The sequence below is a fragment of the Pteropus alecto genome, unplaced genomic scaffold (assembly GCF_000325575.1).
Source record: "Pteropus alecto unplaced genomic scaffold, ASM32557v1 scaffold276, whole genome shotgun sequence".
Classification (NCBI taxonomy): Eukaryota; Metazoa; Chordata; class Mammalia; order Chiroptera; family Pteropodidae; genus Pteropus; species Pteropus alecto.
In genome coordinates this window covers 3,225,665-3,242,809 of record NW_006438074.1, presented here as the reverse complement: position 1 = coordinate 3,242,809, position 17,145 = coordinate 3,225,665, and the positions used below count along the sequence as shown (strand labels likewise).

At 34.7% G+C, this 17,145-nt stretch overlaps 1 protein-coding gene across 3 annotated transcripts in view; it reads right to left on the bottom strand.

Annotated features, from left to right (window-relative positions):
* ZBTB1 (zinc finger and BTB domain containing 1) overlaps positions 1-17,145 on the bottom strand; it is a 23,318-nt gene that overhangs the window by 2,520 nt on the left and 3,653 nt on the right. The window contains exons 2-3 of one of the 3 annotated variants that reach the window (XM_006915122.3): positions 9,266-9,336; positions 6,394-8,309 (exon numbers count right to left, since the gene is read on the bottom strand). In XM_006915122.3, the coding sequence (XP_006915184.1) occupies positions 6,394-8,291 (1,898 nt within the window). In that variant the 5' untranslated portion in view covers positions 8,292-8,309; positions 9,266-9,336. Of the gene's footprint in view, positions 1-4,840; positions 8,310-9,265; positions 9,337-17,145 lie in introns of those variants that run through there. The other 2 variants (XM_006915120.3, XM_006915121.1) reach the window with 2 other exon arrangements.

The following is a 17,145-nucleotide window of genomic DNA, read 5'->3' as shown; positions in this document are numbered from 1 at the left end:
CAGGAATGCTTTGCCTTAATTTTTTAAGAGACTGTCTCTTAAAACACTTTTTCCCACGTCAGAGAACATAAAAGCATTTGAAAGATGATTTTCATAATCTATGCTTAGAATCATATTTTATCTAAAAATGAGCTCTGCTGATTCTAATTGGTATAAGCAATTGCTTTAAAGCAGGGGTCCCCAAGCCCCATGCCGTGGACTGGTACTGGTCCATGGCCAGTTAGAAACCGTGCCACATAGGAGGTAAGCAGTGGGCCAGCAAGTGAAGCTTCACCTATATTTGCAGCCACTCCCCAGCGCTAGCATCACCGCCTCAGCTCCACCTCAGATCATCAGACATTAGATTCTCATAGGAGCACTGGTCCCTAGTGCCAAAAAGGCTGGGGACCGCTGCTTTAAAGTAGAATAAAAACAACATAGTAACTTTTTAAATAAAATTTAACTGGGGGCTTCATAGGCTGTCTACCTAACTTTATCCCTGTCTCAAATAGGTAAATTTATGAAAATTTTCTCACATAAAATTTCTTGACTCTGAATTGAAATCATGTCCTTTACGTTTTTGTCATCTTTTGATCCCTAGAGTTTTCTGTGATTTCGAAATACAATGGTGATAAGTACATTGATAATTCAATTCAGAGCCAAATACTGAATTATAACCTTCACACCATCTTTTTTGTCAGCAAATGAATAAGATAATGAGAAATTATAATGGCTTCCTGCCCCCTAGTGATCTGTGATGGATTTTGATAGAAAAGATGAACCATTCTGTGATTAATGGACCTCAATGATTTGGTTCTCCTGAATATAATAAACTTAAAATAGGATTTAAACATCTTAATGCTAAAGTCAACTAAGCATGTACATATACTTAGGTGGTATTAAATTGGTTCAAAATTAGCATGAATTTCTAAGCTGTTATTGTCATTTAGTTCATATTTGTATTTACCAATACAGACACAAACATTCTAAATCCTTGCATTTTTGCCTCTTGACAGCATATAAGTTTCTAAGTAGCTATATTTCACCTGGTTTTAGCATGAGACTCTACCCATGTTACCAAGTAATATATCCTTGAGTTTGATAGAAGGCTGTGAAAGAGAATAATTTTATAGCCAATACCCATGGAATCATCACCATCTTGTTCTTCTACACTAACTTAAAAAATAACATTTGGCAGATAGATCATTAAAGTAGTATATTTAACATAGTAGTAGTAAAACCTATTATACAGGCTGTAGAAATCAGGCAATAGATGCATAAAGTTAAAATCGGATTTGATTGGGAGTAGACTGTTTCACTTAAACCATTAAATAACTGTTTACTTGTTTAAAATTTGCAGCTTGGTTAGAGCAGATTTTTAGGGTGTTGTTTCCTGAAATTATCTTTCACTCCTTTTTGAGTAAAACTTTTTAGGTTTACACTAGAAGTCCATAGATATTGTTGGTAAATTAAATTATAAATGACTAGAAACCCCAACTTTGTTTTTAGGCAGTTTGATTAGGCACCTCTATAAACTTTAATCAAATGAATCACAATACAGTAGAGATTTTGTTTTGTTTTTTAACCAAAGAAATGAAAAAGTTCTTATCCACATAATCTGTTGAGGTAAAAAGAGGGAACTGGTTATTCTGGAGTCCTGGTTTTCCTTAGGAACATTTTCAAATAATTTGAGTTATTCAACTCATTAGTCTGATAATCAGTAAAAGGAAATGGTGATTGGTGGGAGAAATTAAAATATAAAGGTAGGGAATAGGGAAAACAGGGAGGAAAAGTTCAGAGGTAGAAATATGGAAGTTGAATTCAAATTAATTTTTTATTGAGCACCAATCATGGGCCCCAAAAATGGCTGACAATATCACTAAATGTTTTACATTTAAGTAAAGGAAAATGAAAACATCAGTATTTAGTCTTTATTTCTAAAACATCATTCTGAATGACCCAAATAAAGTTTTGGTTTTGACTGATATATTTTCACATTAACATGTTCATTAGGTAACCCACTATTTCCAGCTGCCTTACCAGGCACAGCAGATGACAGCTGATGAATAAGGAGCAGAGTCTCATACAAGCTTTATCACATGTGTTCCTACGCTGAAAAGGCCCTTCTTTGTACTTCTTGGTAGGTGGAGTATGTAACTTAGTGGTTACGTACAAGAATGTAGAAATCAGATAGGTCTAGGTTCAAATTCCAGCTCTAGTATTTAGTTTCTGTGTGGTCTCAGGAAAAAAGACTCAGCCTCTGAACCTCAGCCCCCTGTCTGGAAAATTAGAATACTTACCTCATAAGGCTGTGAGGATTAATTAAAATTACATGTGTAAAGCATTTAGCAAAGTAGATAGAGAGCTAACTAAATGGATGTTTGTTAGGTGAGAGCCCTAGGATGGCTGGATCATGGGGTTTCCAAATCTGGCCTGCAGCTTCAAGTTCTTAACACCAAATATAACTCTACTCGCTCCAGTTCCCTGGCATTCATCCTGTCACCCCCAGTTTACTGCACTTCAGGTATTAAGGAGATGGGAGACATTCCATAAGGATATGTTCCCACAGAGCTTTTCAGTACCCTGGAATCCTAGGCAATGCTAATATTAGGGTGCCTACAGAGTACTCGCATTTATCACTGAGAAGCATTTTTTACACAGGAGGTGGGGGTGGTGAGGAAAGATACAAAACTGATCAAAGTAGATTAATGGCAAAAAATTTAACTCATTCAACCCATTTAAAATTAACAAAAATACCAATTTCTTTATTTTCAGCTATGTATGCACACATGCGTTTTTTTTCTTTTGGGTGTACCGATTTAGCTTTTTGTTAATAATGACATTTTTGTTTAACGGTTATACTGGTTCTTTGGGGGATTTTCCAGAGATCTATTAATTATGGAAGTTCCTTAACAAGTGACAAGAGAAACAGGTCGTTTTAACCAAAAAGTTGCCAACCACCACCTCTTTTCTTGCTTAAGAAAATTTGGTATATTATCTCAAGAAGTTAGGCATATCCTTAGCATGTTCATAATAATTGTTTCATTAGGCATTCTATGGCTCTGATGGAATTTTAATCTAATCAAATTATTTTAACCCATCAAATTACTTAAATCTCTACTCACCTATAAAATTCCAAATGCTCTATTAAACTTTAATATCTTGTTCATTTTTTTGTTCTCAGCCACATTACTTATTTTTCACTTCAGTCTATTATCTTTCCTTCCAATTGGTGCTGACTGCCCTAGCAAACTCCGTTTAATTCATTTTTATCACTAGCCCCTGGAATCCTTATTTTCTTTAACTTCACATATTAAACATTAGCCATGTGTCATTTTACTTATGTGAGTCATTTCTCTGAATATTTTTACTTTTAAAAATATGGGAGAGATTAAGACAACTTTCTGAGTCCTAATCCACTGCAACTTGGTTGTGCTTTATTAATCTCTGAAATTCTTAGTCCTGTTTGCCAAAGAATTTAAACACCTGAGTTATACTGTAATTGGTGGCAAGCTTGTTAGGCACTGATTCATTCCTTCGATTCCTCCAGAATTTCTTGCTAGAGAACAAAAGGCCTTTTATGCAAGACTGTGTTTGTGAGACAGAAAGAGAAATAAGATTCCACATATATCTATCTAGATTTTCCTTTTATTTTTAGAATAGGAGCCTGATCAAATTATAAAGGCAGGAGGAGCAAGCACGTTCCACAACCTTGTCTTCATAGCATTGGTGGGCAAGAAACAATAGTAAGAAGTTAAAGCTTTGTAGCCCCACCCCACGAGAGAGGTGGAAAAAATAAGAGGAAACTGGGTTGGAGAGAAGTGTTGGATATTTTCATTTCCCCTAGTTTTAAAAGGCAAGTAGTCTTTACATGAACTCTTTGCCTTAACAAGGAAAACTACATTATAAAGAAGCCTGTGCTGCCCTGTAGCTAGTGCCAAAGCAGAAGGTATGTGCCCTGTGTAACACGAAACTGAGAGAAAACAACATCGCTGAGGTGTGGCTTTGTGAAACTATGAACATCGGTTATGTAAAATTAGATTTTATGGTTGTTTATACATTTGCTTGCTAATTGTTGGCTGTTAGTACCTGTCAAAACAGTAAGCTAAACCCCGCTTTTTTAAATGGAGTAGACAATCCATTAGTAAATGGTTTGGTCGTGGTGGTAGCATTTAGAAAGAACCCCGCTCTTTAATGCTGGGAAAGCCACTGCAAGAGATTTTGATGAGGGTCATGTAAAACAGTGGTCCCAAAGAAAATTATGTTTACTGAGATATTATATAGTTTGGAATTTTTGAGTTTATCTTATCTCTCTACACTATTCTCTGATGGTCTCTGGGTTTGTTAGAACACTTTATCAGGTTCCTATCAGTAATGTATATACCATATTTCAAGTTGCGTTTCAGATTTAATTACTGCTAAACTATTGCATCAGACTAAGATGATTTGCTTTTCCTATGTGGCTTTTAAAAAATTCCTGATTTCTCATTTACCTTTTTGTGTATTTCCCCCTTCTCTACTTCCCATTATTTTAATACTGCATGGCCTCTATACTATTCCTATTCTTACTTAATACCCTAAACATCTCCCCACAAATCTCTGAGCTCACACTGTGCTAATACTTCTCTATCAACTAAATCTGTGCTAGTCAATAAATCTCTCAATTCTCTTGGCAACTTGTTCTTTTATGCAAGTTGTATACAAAAATATGACTTGCATATCTTAAAAATTTGATGTGAAAAGAAACAATGTTAAATTAGTGTTCATAATCACAAAATTATACTTTTAAATATAGGAGTTATTTAGAATCCCTTTCATTATGAGAAGGGTATTACAAGTAAGTAATTCACATTAAAAATCATTCTATTCAATAGTTGTGTTTATTGGTGGGTCAGTTTTCCCAAGTGTTTTAATTCACATGTAATTCACGTAGACCCTGTGTCAGCAACAACTAGCAGTAATACTATTTTAACTAAAAAATGATAAACTTTTTCCATTTATATGCTGTGATTATTTTATAATCCTCAAATTTTTAAAAAATGAAGCATAGTGATAGACTGCAATTTGCCACAACACATTTTCTCCAAATATTAGATAGTATAAAACACAAGACATTGTTTGCACACTCTACTTTTATAGAACAACCAGATTTATAATTGATTTATTTTATTAGCTTTATCAATATACATGGCAGCTTTCTCAAATCTTGAAGTTCCAAAAGTATGTAATTTTAAAGGTGAAAAATCATTTTCCTTTAGATGTCATATTCTTAGAGAACTATTAAAGTCTATTTATAAACAAAAATAATTGATAAACACACTTTAGAAATCAGAATATTTTAAATTATTTTAAGTGAATACAAGATATGTCTTTTTTATTAACTATCATAGTTAAATTTTATACCACAAAACAAAATGACTTGTCCCTTACTAATTTCTCAGGTGGGGTAAAGTCATTGGGTTTTATACTTAATATAAGTTTTAAATGTGATTATTAAATGATAATATTTTATCAATTATAGGAAAATATTCATTTATAGGAATTTCCTTAGGTCCATCAATCTCTTTAGGCCAAGTGTGGGCCCATGTCAACCTTCAAGGTTAGATTCAGTGCACCTAACCTGCCTAATAAGAATATGAATTTCATTAATAAGAAGGGGGAATACACAGTGGCTAAATCACTGTTCAACTTTCAAAAAAAAAAAAAAAAGCTAAAAGTGAATGGAAGTTTCATATAACTAATTACTTAAAAATTTTTTTTAATTTAAACAGAAATGGCCAATAATACTGGGTTTAAAATTTCATAGGATAACCTTAAAAAAAAAAAAACCACATAGAAATAGTGAAGTCATCACCTTATTGATAAAAAAACTAAAGTTTAATAGTCATTGAAGGGGTAACAACCACTTGCAGTCTACATTTAAAAGTAACTTTAATCATAGCTAAAACAAACTAAAACCAAATAATTCTATTAAGAAAAAGCAAAAATGATAAACATTTAACACCTAAACTGTAGATACTTAAGATCCTAAACAAAAATATTTAAAGAAAAAGGGCCTTAAAATTTTTTTCCAACACTTCATCTTAGAAAATCAGTTTCTAAATAGCTCATATCCTTTGCTTTGGTGTTTTATGTAATATTAACTAAACATTAGTACAGTAGAAAATCACTTATGTTCTTTTCAAATGCTTGGCATTATAATGTGATCTCATATCTTTCCTCAAATTAAATTTTGCTCCACATATTCCACATGTATACAGATGAACATCCATGTGCTGTTCCAACTGTTCATTATTTGGGAATATCTGAAAGCAGACCTGGCATATAGTCTCACCAGCAGATAAATGAGAAATCATATGCCGTACATGGTCATGTTTTCTGAAGTTTCCTTGATCACAAATGGAACAGACATACCTGGCCATGCCTTTGTGCATATCATTGTGCAGTCGCAACTGACGTTCTCTTAAAAACTGCTTTCCACATGTCTGACAAACAAACTGTTTTTCCTTAGTATGAACAGTATAGTGTTCTCTTAGGTGACAGCGTTGATAAAATCCTTTCCCACACAGATTACAAAAATGCTTTCGTCTGTGATCTCTTTCATTTTCTTCCATGATGGCGCTTTTAAACATATCTTGGTCTAGACAGCTAGACATATGTTCAACCACTAGATTTTCAGTTTCAAAACGCTGGCCACAATTAGGACACCGAAAAGGACAGGCAGAATGTTTAAATAACTGCTTTTTTTGGATACTGTTTATCTGGAAATGATTGTCTCTAAAATCATCCAACATTTCAACAAACATGTCTCTTATTTCAGACTGCTCATCAGGATTCTCTTCCATGTCCATTTTCTCCTCAGTATTTCCTAACCCATTCATTGTCAGATCTTGAGGTTCTCCACACCTTTGAGCATGTTCTTGAAGCTGTCTACCTTTAACAAGTATCTGTCCACATTTACCACATGCACAGATATTTTCAATGTGTTTGGCTAAGTAATGAGATGACAGGTCCTCCTCGGTTATTGTGAGTCCACACAGCTCACAAGATGCATTTTCAGTATCCTCTTGTATTGGGCTGCTGTTGTTAGGGGGCCTCATATTTTCTAAACCACCTCTTTCATCAGCATTTATTGACATCCGAGGTTTTAGAGTTTTCCTACCACTTTTTTTAATACTGACGTCTTCTTCAACATAGTATCTATAAAATGGTTCTTCAGGTTCATCTTCTAATTCATCATTGTCAGTGGATTCATTACAATCTTTATCAGTAACTTTAATAATGTTAAAGTCTTTCAGTTCATCTGTAGGAATATCTTCTGGCTCCATCTTGATGATGATTCTTTTCCTCTCAGCAGCTCTGCTTTTCTCTTCACTGGCTAGTTCAGACTCCACTGTGCTACTCTTTCTGCTTCCAGTGGTTGAAGTCGAATCATCAGCAGTCTGGCTTGTGTCTCCTCTGTATTTTTCCAACTGCGCAGAAAATGTTTTAGGAGAATCCTTTTCACCAAATTCAGCTTTAATATTACTGTCTTTTCCGTCTCTAACATCTACTATTCTGTGAAAAGATCTCGTGTTTTGGTATGAATGTCTGTTAGTACAGGTTAGCACATGTTCATCTAATAATTTTTCACAGCTAAAGCCAAATCCACAACTATCACAGGTAAAACTCCGTCCAAAGCGTCGTGACACACGTTCTTTTGGAGTAGATAATTTGGACACAGAACTTTTTTTACATACATCAAACAGTGGTTCAGGAAAATTACCTAATTGTAAAGACTCTTCATCAGGCTCTCTATTATGTGGTGTATTTACTGTTGAACTTGGCTCTGCACACCACTTATTGGCTTCATTGCCATTTCTAGCCACAGTGTCTTCATACATTCTTACGCCGAATATCATTTTGCTGTTGTGTTTGCTAGAAGCAGAAGATGAACATTTTGAACTAGAACAATCTGCATCCTGTATGTCCTCTAAGCAGTCGGGAACATTGTACAGCTGTAGGTAATTCATTGCCACTTTAAACTGCTCAAAACTAGAGGGAGCTGTCATAATTTTTCCTAAATACATAAATTGCAAAATGAGATCAAAACACTCAGCACTGATTTTCATGTTGCTGAGATTCAGTTGTGCAGTACTATGCTGATGGTTCATGAAAAACATTCTAAAATAGGAGCTACAAGCAGCTAGAACTGCTTTGTGTGCTTGAAAGTAAATGTCATCAATTGCAATACAACAGTCACAGAGAAAACCCCATTCCCTTTGGTTGTTTAGCTGCTGAAGGACGTAGCTGCTGTGGCTGGGCTTTGCCATCTTCTATTAATTAGAGACCTATGTAAAACAAAAATATTGAAGTCAGACAAGATATCAGAAAAGCATTTGAAAGAATAATTTTGATCATGATTTGTGACTTGTGTGACTTTACTATTAAAATCAAGGTGTGAATAGCTTTCCATTTTAATATAGCAAAACTCAATAAATAATATATACTTAAATCATTTTTTTTAAATTTGAAGATGAAGATACCCAAACATTTATTCAAGTTTCTCATTTTAAGAAATACAACCAAAAGTATCAGAAGCAAAAACCATCATTTTGGTTTCATTACAATTGTAGGGGGAGAATGTATACCAAATTCGAAAGAAGAAAAGGCACTTGTTTCAAAGTACTTGAAGTATACAAACAATGAAAGTAAATAAAAGAACAAATTGAAATTTAGTAACTACATTGAAGAATATTAAAAACTTCTTAGATGATTGATATAAAGGAGTTATTGCTCATTTTTATATGTGATGAGGGTATTTTGGTTGTTAAAAAAGAGTCCTTATCTTTTAGATATACATGCTGATATATTTATAGATGAAATGATCTACCTAAAGTATGCTTGAAAATAATACAGTGCATTGAGTGTGAGGCTACAGATGATGTAAGATTGGCCATGTGTTGATAACTAATTCTATTTTTGCATGTTTGAAATTTTTAGAAAAATTCTATTAAAAAAAATCTTATTAGATTATATGGAAATGGCACCAAGTAAATAGGTTTGGTCAATGCTTTTCTCTTTTCTTAACTACTAGAGAAGCAATAATTCCGTAGAGTTGGAATATCTTTTACTGCTTGGCACGTACTTAAGGATATAAAAAAGCAGTGGATCTATTTGGGAAGGTGGTATCTGTTCATAGTTTGCAAATTTTTCTTCATTTTTTGCTTTTTAAAAAAGTGTACAGAAGTAACACATGCTCGTTGCAATAAAGTCAAACATAAAAGTACATAAAATTAAAACACACCTTAGGTTGCATACCTCTTCCCAGAGGTAACCTCTCCAAACACTCTGGATTGTATATCTTCAGATCAGTTTCTATGGATACATAGATTCAAGAGATATTGAGTACCATGTGCCAGGGACATAGTTTTCCTTTATTACGTTTTTAATTTTTAAACCTAAATGGTATTATACTATATATTACTTTCTGCAAGTAGTTTTCTTCATTTAACAACATATGGTAGACACTATAAATATTTTTAATGTAGGGACTTGACTTTGAATAAAGGAGAAGAAAATATTAAAAGCACTATCTATTATAGAAGTCCTATCTATTATACTATAAATCTAAAATAAGATCCAATTTCCGCCTCATTTTTAATCTGTAAAACTTCAGAATCTAGTTTCCACTGAAAAACAAATTCCTACCCAATTTGACTGAACATAAAAAGAACATTTAACAAGCTGTTCAGAGAAATAAAATGTTCATTCTTCAGTCCCTAAACCCTCCCTGCAGTAGTAACTAAGAGTATCTAAGCTTATTTACTTCCAACTGCTTATCTGTTCATCACAGATCGTATGTAGATCACATACCCCTTTTCTCTCTACTACCAAAAGATCCATCCTGCCTCTGTTTTCCTGCTTAAAGACAGAGTTGCATAGCCAGGGATGTGTGTGAAATAGTACTGTTGAAATGCACTGTTGAAATGAAGGTGGCTTAAAATTGCAACCACTATGCCTTTTCTATAAGCTAGATCAAGTATTTCAAGAAGGTACGTTTCGACCTTTTGTAACTCAGATACCTGTGCTAAAACTGTGAGGAATCACGTTCAGCATGTACCTAAATACAAAAAGCAATGTATGCACAAATATATCTATCAATGTTATTTATAACTTGAAATGCCTGTTAATAAGGGAGCTGTAAGTAAACCAAGGTAAATGCATATCCTAACATTCACTGTCATGTGGCCTTTAAAAACCGTATTAATGAAGACCGTAGAAGAAAATAAATTTTCAGGATAGAAAGTAAAGTAAAATAACACAGGATACAAAATTATGTAACAATTATAATTATATAAAACAAATCCAAACAACAAAACCTTATTCAAAGGTTAAAATGGAAAACACACACACACACACGTTGACCCCCAAGCCTATTTTATGTAGAGTGACATTTCTAGGTCTATAGGCATTTTGTAGGATTCAGAGAGACTTTTAATAAAAATAACAAATCAAAAAGAAAAGCAGGGGATAGATATTATCTCAAAAATTTTTTTCTAGTAGTAAGAGTTGTTTAAATGAAACAAATTTGTTCACAGGATAATGAATGCCCTGCGTGGAAGCAGGGACAAAATCTTGTTGAGGACTGTACGGTACAGTGAAAAGAGCACAGGCTTTGGATAAGACAGATCTAAGTTCCAGTGTAGTTTGCATCCTTGGGTAACTTGTTTATCCTTATTGATCCCAAGTTTCCTGAGCTGTCAAAGTGCTTGAAATAATGATATGAAGGGCTTAAAGGTTTTAGGGACCCTTCTAATCTAAATAAAAACAATTTTATGATCAGCAACCAAAATTAATGCAACTACACAGAAAACCAATATGACAGGCACATCTGCAGCTACTGTCACAATTCAATTCAATTAGTGAAAATACATTCTGTTAACAAAAACAAGACACTAAAACACGAGAATTGAGAGCATTTTGATGTATTATTTTTTAATTCAACAAATGTTTACTAAGTATTTTGGTATACCTGGCACTGATGAAGTACTGAGAATCAGCAATAACACAAGTATTCTATAATCTCAAAGATATATCATGGAGAATTTTGACTTTTTCTAAATTAAGGACTCCATTCAACATGTACTCAGTAAAGTGCCTACTCTGTGGAAGGCTTCATGCTGTGGTGGAAAGAATAAGGGCTCTGGGTCAGACAGGCCTGGGTATGAATCCCACTCTCTTCATGTGTCTCTATTTCCATCCTCCCCTCATAGACCATGAAGCAGAACAAGTAATGAGTCTGAAATTAATGCTAAAACTACAGCTTCGAGGCTGACCTAGATCTGTAGTTTCATCAATGCCATTATGCAAATGTCCAAGTTCTGAGTAAAACTAATTTTAAGTAGAGTGACTTTTAATAGCAATCATTCACACATTAGTACCATCAACTTTGTTCTTGTTACACCTCATTCAGAAAAGCTTAAAGAAGGCTTAATAACATCCAAAAAACTGGGCTGGAGGTGGAGTCCAGGGTGAGGGATCTAAATTCCTGTGAGACTTTTAGCTCATCTCTTGAAAATAATTTTTGCATTAAAATTTTTATAATTCATTTAATTATAAATGAATTATAAATTGTATTAATTAAACAATAAATTTTACTTACTCAAATTCCAAAAGAAGTTTGCTCTTTACAAGTTTTTGATATCCTTAATGCTACCAAAAACACTTAGTGAACTTTGTTATAGTAGAGCTATGTAAACAGTTTTAAGTAAAATGATTGCTTATATTTCAGTTGTTCTTATTTTCATAACTGCAATCAGTGGTTGCTTTTGTGTTACTAGCTACATCACTGGTAGAAAAAGTTTATTACAGCTAGATACCCAGTATGCATGCAGTTCTCCAGGAAAAATAAGGAGTTAAGTAATAAATAATTTGACAGAGAATTTTTTAAATTTTGAAAAAGTTTACCAGCTCATCATTGCACATTAAGCAATTTAGATATTCATAGACTTTTACAGCATAGAGAGATCTAATCTAGTCCAACATTATTATTTGATAGAAGGGCAAAGGTCTAGGGCTGTTAAACAATGCAAGAGTATAGCCAACTGTGACAAAGTACGTACTAGGACTCTTGACCACCCAGATGGGTACTAACTACTGTATAGTTGTTACTACATATTCCTTGATACTACGCAGTGTGGCCTTCTCCAAGAATACTCAATCAAAGACTATGTATGAGTTCTTAATGCAGGATACTACGCAGTGTGGCCTTCTCCAAGAATACTCAAAGACTATGTATGAGTTCTTAATGCAGCGTTTATTGGCCAAGTGCTCTTGCACAAGTGACTTCCGCCATCTGAACTCTTATTTGTAATGTGGTTTTAGCTGTATATATGCATCTAGTCTTAGCCAGTAGACGTGTTCCCTAAATTACACTGTGTAAGCTATTTCAGTAAATTTCGCACTGACATAGTAAGGTTTCAGAAATACTTTTCCTTCATTGCTAAATCTCTTAAATTGGAAAAAACAGTTTTGCTGGAAGTTTTTCTCCTAGCCTTAGTCAAATGATAATTTAAAGGTCTATAAGTAAGCATATAAAGTGAATGAAGAAATAACTTAAGGAAATTTTTGAGCTGACTCCTTCTCTAAGACAAATAATCACCTTCTACTATGTCACAGACTTGCCTCACCAAGGAGGCCCCTGAGGACGATTTGCACAGCCTCAGTGAGGCTGCAGCAGAGCCTAGCGTCAGACTCTCAATTAAGTGCCCTAGTCTCTGAACTTAAATTACTTCTGGATCTCAAAAGACATTTCAATATATACATTATTTCCTTATACCTATTTCTATGTTTTATCTGATTGAATGCATGTACCTGGATTTACTTTGAGCGCTTTTTAAGAAGCCTGAAATGTAACGAAAAGATTCTCTTATGTTTATAAATCAGAGTTTTGAACACATTGAACACTTATAATTCTAATACTGCATACAGCATTGAGGTGGACGGTGAAGAAGGATGGTATACAATAGAGCTAATTAATTACATGTGAGGGATTCAATTTTAAACCAAGACACAATTTGAGAATAATTAAGTACTAATTTATTTTGAATAAAGCTCAGCAAGAGTTTAGAAAGAGAAAAGCATGAATTGTACTAAAACTGTAGGTTTTAGGAAGGATGTAGTATTTGAGTGAAGCCTTGATGAATGAGTGGGATAGAGAAAAATAGAAAGCAAAGGGAAAGGTATTTCAGTAGTTTGCATAGGTGTCTATGTAATTGAGGAGAGGTACACAACAGCATAAACAAAAGCTTGGGAATGTAATGGGAGGGAAGGTATATTTGTTTTACTGGCCTTACTAACAATGTGCCAGGCTCTAGTCTAAGCAAATGTGTGCATATGTGTATTATATACACGTATGTATGCATATAAATATGTATCATTTTATCATTTAATCCCCATAACAAATCCTACTAAGTAGGTAATATTTTAAGACCCATTTTCCAGATAAAAACAGAGGCACACAATGTTATATAATCTTCCTAATTAAGACTTCAGAGAACTTGGTGAAATTAGAACACAAGCAATATCACTCTTCAGCCTGACATCATGGCCTTAACGATTTTGCTACCTATAAAAATAAGGTCACCTCAGCAAAATTCTTTCATAGAATACCATTTTCCAGGGTACACAGCCCAATTTCTAAATTTAAACTTAAATTCTTTAGGTTTCCTCCTTGAAATTTTAAGGAAGAACCAGCTGTAGAGGCTTCTGAAGGTTTTACTTCAAGGCACTTAAATGACAGGCATGATCAAGTTTAGAAAATTTAATTCACTTTTTAGGGCAGGCATTCTGGCGGGTTATTAGACTGTACAGTGGTACTTAGTACAGGAAGTCCTGAAATTATAACTGAGTTACATTCTAAAACTTTATTTTTAAGTTAGTTATTTGGAACTTGAAACACATATTCCCATAGAAACGATGCTATAAATGGTGGCTCAGTTCTATGCTCACACCCTAAAATCTTTAAAAACCCTAATGTGGCTGTATGTTAGTCCTAACAGTGCTGTTGTGTTATATCATTAGCACTGACAGAGGTACAGTATAGCAGTGCTTAATTGAACTCTCAAAGACAGGGGCGAGGCTTGATAGCTTTTGTGTTCCCTGAGCCTAGCGCACTCTTCCCACATATTGGCACTTAATGCATGCTTGTTAAGTGAAAGTATTAAATAAGAGCCAGAAAGCAGACATTAAAAGATTTGAATAATAGCTCTATCTAGTACTAAACTTCTTTACCTCTCTAAGCCTGCTTTCTTCATCTATAAAATACAGATAATCATACTCCTCATAGGACTCTTGCATAGAGATGATGTTTGTCTTTTCAATCCAAGCATAATGATTTTTCTTAAATATTAATGCCATCATTGTGAACATAGTTCATACAATTTTACAAAGTGATCAAGTTCAATCTGCTGCTTTACAGATGAGAAAACAAACTGAAGCCCTAGGAAGTTACACGATATGCTCCAAGTCATATCTAGTTTTAGTGGCTGACAGGATGGGACTTTGGTCTCCTTAATCTTGGTCTAGGGCTCTTCCTACTGTTCTAACTGCAGCCCCAAGTATAGCACTCCTGGCTATCTGCTTTCTCCTCTGCATCAATTGTTTGGCTGAAATATAGGAGCTGTTCAAATTTCTAAGGGTTGCTTGCACCTACAAAATGGCCTAAGACAGTTATACTTATGGAGACTGTGGTTCTTTGGTTGGTCAGTATTTTTCTGTCTCACTGCCTTGTGACACCAACAGCTGTCACTTCTAAGTGGTAGGCTGAGCTCTTGCTGCCCACCATTTCAATGTTATGGGTTATAAAATTAAGGCAAAAATTTATCAAAACTGAATCTACATAGATAATTTTTTATGAGAACTTAGAGTTCTATGAGTTAAAATAAGGCTTTAATACCTGTACTTTGTTCCATCTATTTTAATTGTTGAAAAGCAATAAATTGCCTTACTCTTTTGCTTCAGCCTAGGGCACCTCATAGCTGAGGTTGCCAACTAAATAAACTTCTGAATAACTGAGGTATTTCTGTAGTTCAGCAGCATTAAGAGATTTATCCACACAGAAAGCAAAGGTAACAAAGTGGCTTCTGGAACATAGCTCTCTCCCTCCAGGGTTGGATAAATTTTACTTATCCAACCAGTGTCTGTATATTGATCTGTTCATCCTAAAGAGGTAACATGGCATCGTCTGACCACCAGAGGGCACTGTGTGAACAGTAGGCTTCTCAGCAAAAAACAACTTCATCAGAAAGCCCCTTTTTGCACGTGGCATTCATATTCTTAGAATTCATTTTGTGAAACTTCTATTCCAAAATACTCACTCTGTGACTTTGTCTGAGACCCACCTAAAACTGTTTTCCACCTGTAGTCTCTGTCTCACCTGGCACCACCATGCACCAATCACCCAGGCTACTTGGGAGTCAGCTGGGTCTCCCTCCTCAAAATTGTCTTGCTAATTTCTCACTAAATATTTCTTAGATCTGCCCCTCTATTTCTTCCCTACCTTCCCTGCTCTCCTGAGGCCACTATCATCACTCCTGAGTTATTACAACAGGCTCCTTAATTGGACTCTCAAATCCAACAAAAATCTGCTTAAACCCTCTATGGTTCCCTCCACATAGCCTCAGACTAAAGTACAAACTCCTCAGCAAGGCATACAAAGCCCTCCGTGCCCACCCATCTAGTCTTATTTTGCTACTTCCTGCTTCAAACTTCATGTTCAACCAGCATAAAACTGTTTGTCTCCCCACCCCCAACCCCTCATTGCTTCATGTATTTTACCTCCATTTTTAGTCACACGGATTGGTTATTCTGTCTGAACCTCCCATATCATTTAATAGTCAGTTTATGAACTCCTCCAGAAAGCCTTCTGTAACACCTCCCTCTCTATTTTAGGATTTGATACTACTGTATATTGTCACCTTATTTTGCACTTATTACACTATATTTTAATAATCAGAACAGCAACATAAAGTAGGTGTTAAAACACAAGCTAATCAGTCTGCCTGGGTTCAAATTCTGGCTCAGCCATTTGTTAGATGTGACCTTGAGCAGATTGCTTAACCAATTTGTTCCTCAATTTTTCCATCTGAGAATGGGGATGGTAATCTTTCCAAGCACTTAGACTTATTTATTTGTAAGGCAGTGTCTGTCATGGAGTAAACACTAAGTAAGAATTGGTTCCCCAGTTTTCTACGTATTGGTCTCCCCTCTAGATTGTGAGAAACTTGAAGGTAAGAACTTTGGCTTGTTAGTTTCTCTGCAACATTATGTATTCAGTAAATATTGCTGAGTGAATTACTGGTGAGGCAGCTCTCTCTATGATGATGGGAACCACCCTGTTTCCCATTTCATAGCTTGATTTTTTAAAATTCTAACCAAAAATCTTGAAAATTTCACTTTTATCTAATTAAGTCAATGAAATGAAATCAATAAAGAGTATAAAAAGTATGTTCATTCTAGGAAGCTTAACTCCATTCTTAAGCCTTAAATCTATTCAAGATTTAAGATTCTCCCTCATCCTAAAGCACCTAACACAGCAAAAGCCTTCATACTTTTATACATGCTATTCTCTTTGCTTAGAACCTTTTCGATGATGTCCAGCTCACGTTCTTCAGAAAGTTTTTTTCTGATCCCAGGGGAAGGCAGATGACCCTCTTCTGTGTTTCTGAAAGAGCCTGTACCTACAACTATAGGGTGACAAATAATGTATCATCCAAATTGAGATGCTATATCTATCACCATATTCATAGCAGGGATTATAATTATGCTGGCTCCCCTGCTTTGCTGTAAGTTGCTTGAGATCAGGGCACTGTCTTAGTCATCAGTGTATATCCTTTGAGCCTCTAACAGTTGCCTGATATTTGATCAGTTTTTGAATGAATAAATGTTGAGGTAGGTAAATTTTATTTTGCTTATCAACGTTTTGCATTATTTTAATCATGGCAACTTTTACATAGTGATGAAAAATTCACAAAGCAATTTTCCATACATTATACAACTGATTCTCACAGCAGTCCTAAGGTAGATATTTTTATTATCCTAATTTTGTGAATGAAGAGACAGGTTCAGTGGTTGGTATTTAAGTGCTCATCTCATAAGTAGAAGATGGGACTCGAACTCTGACTC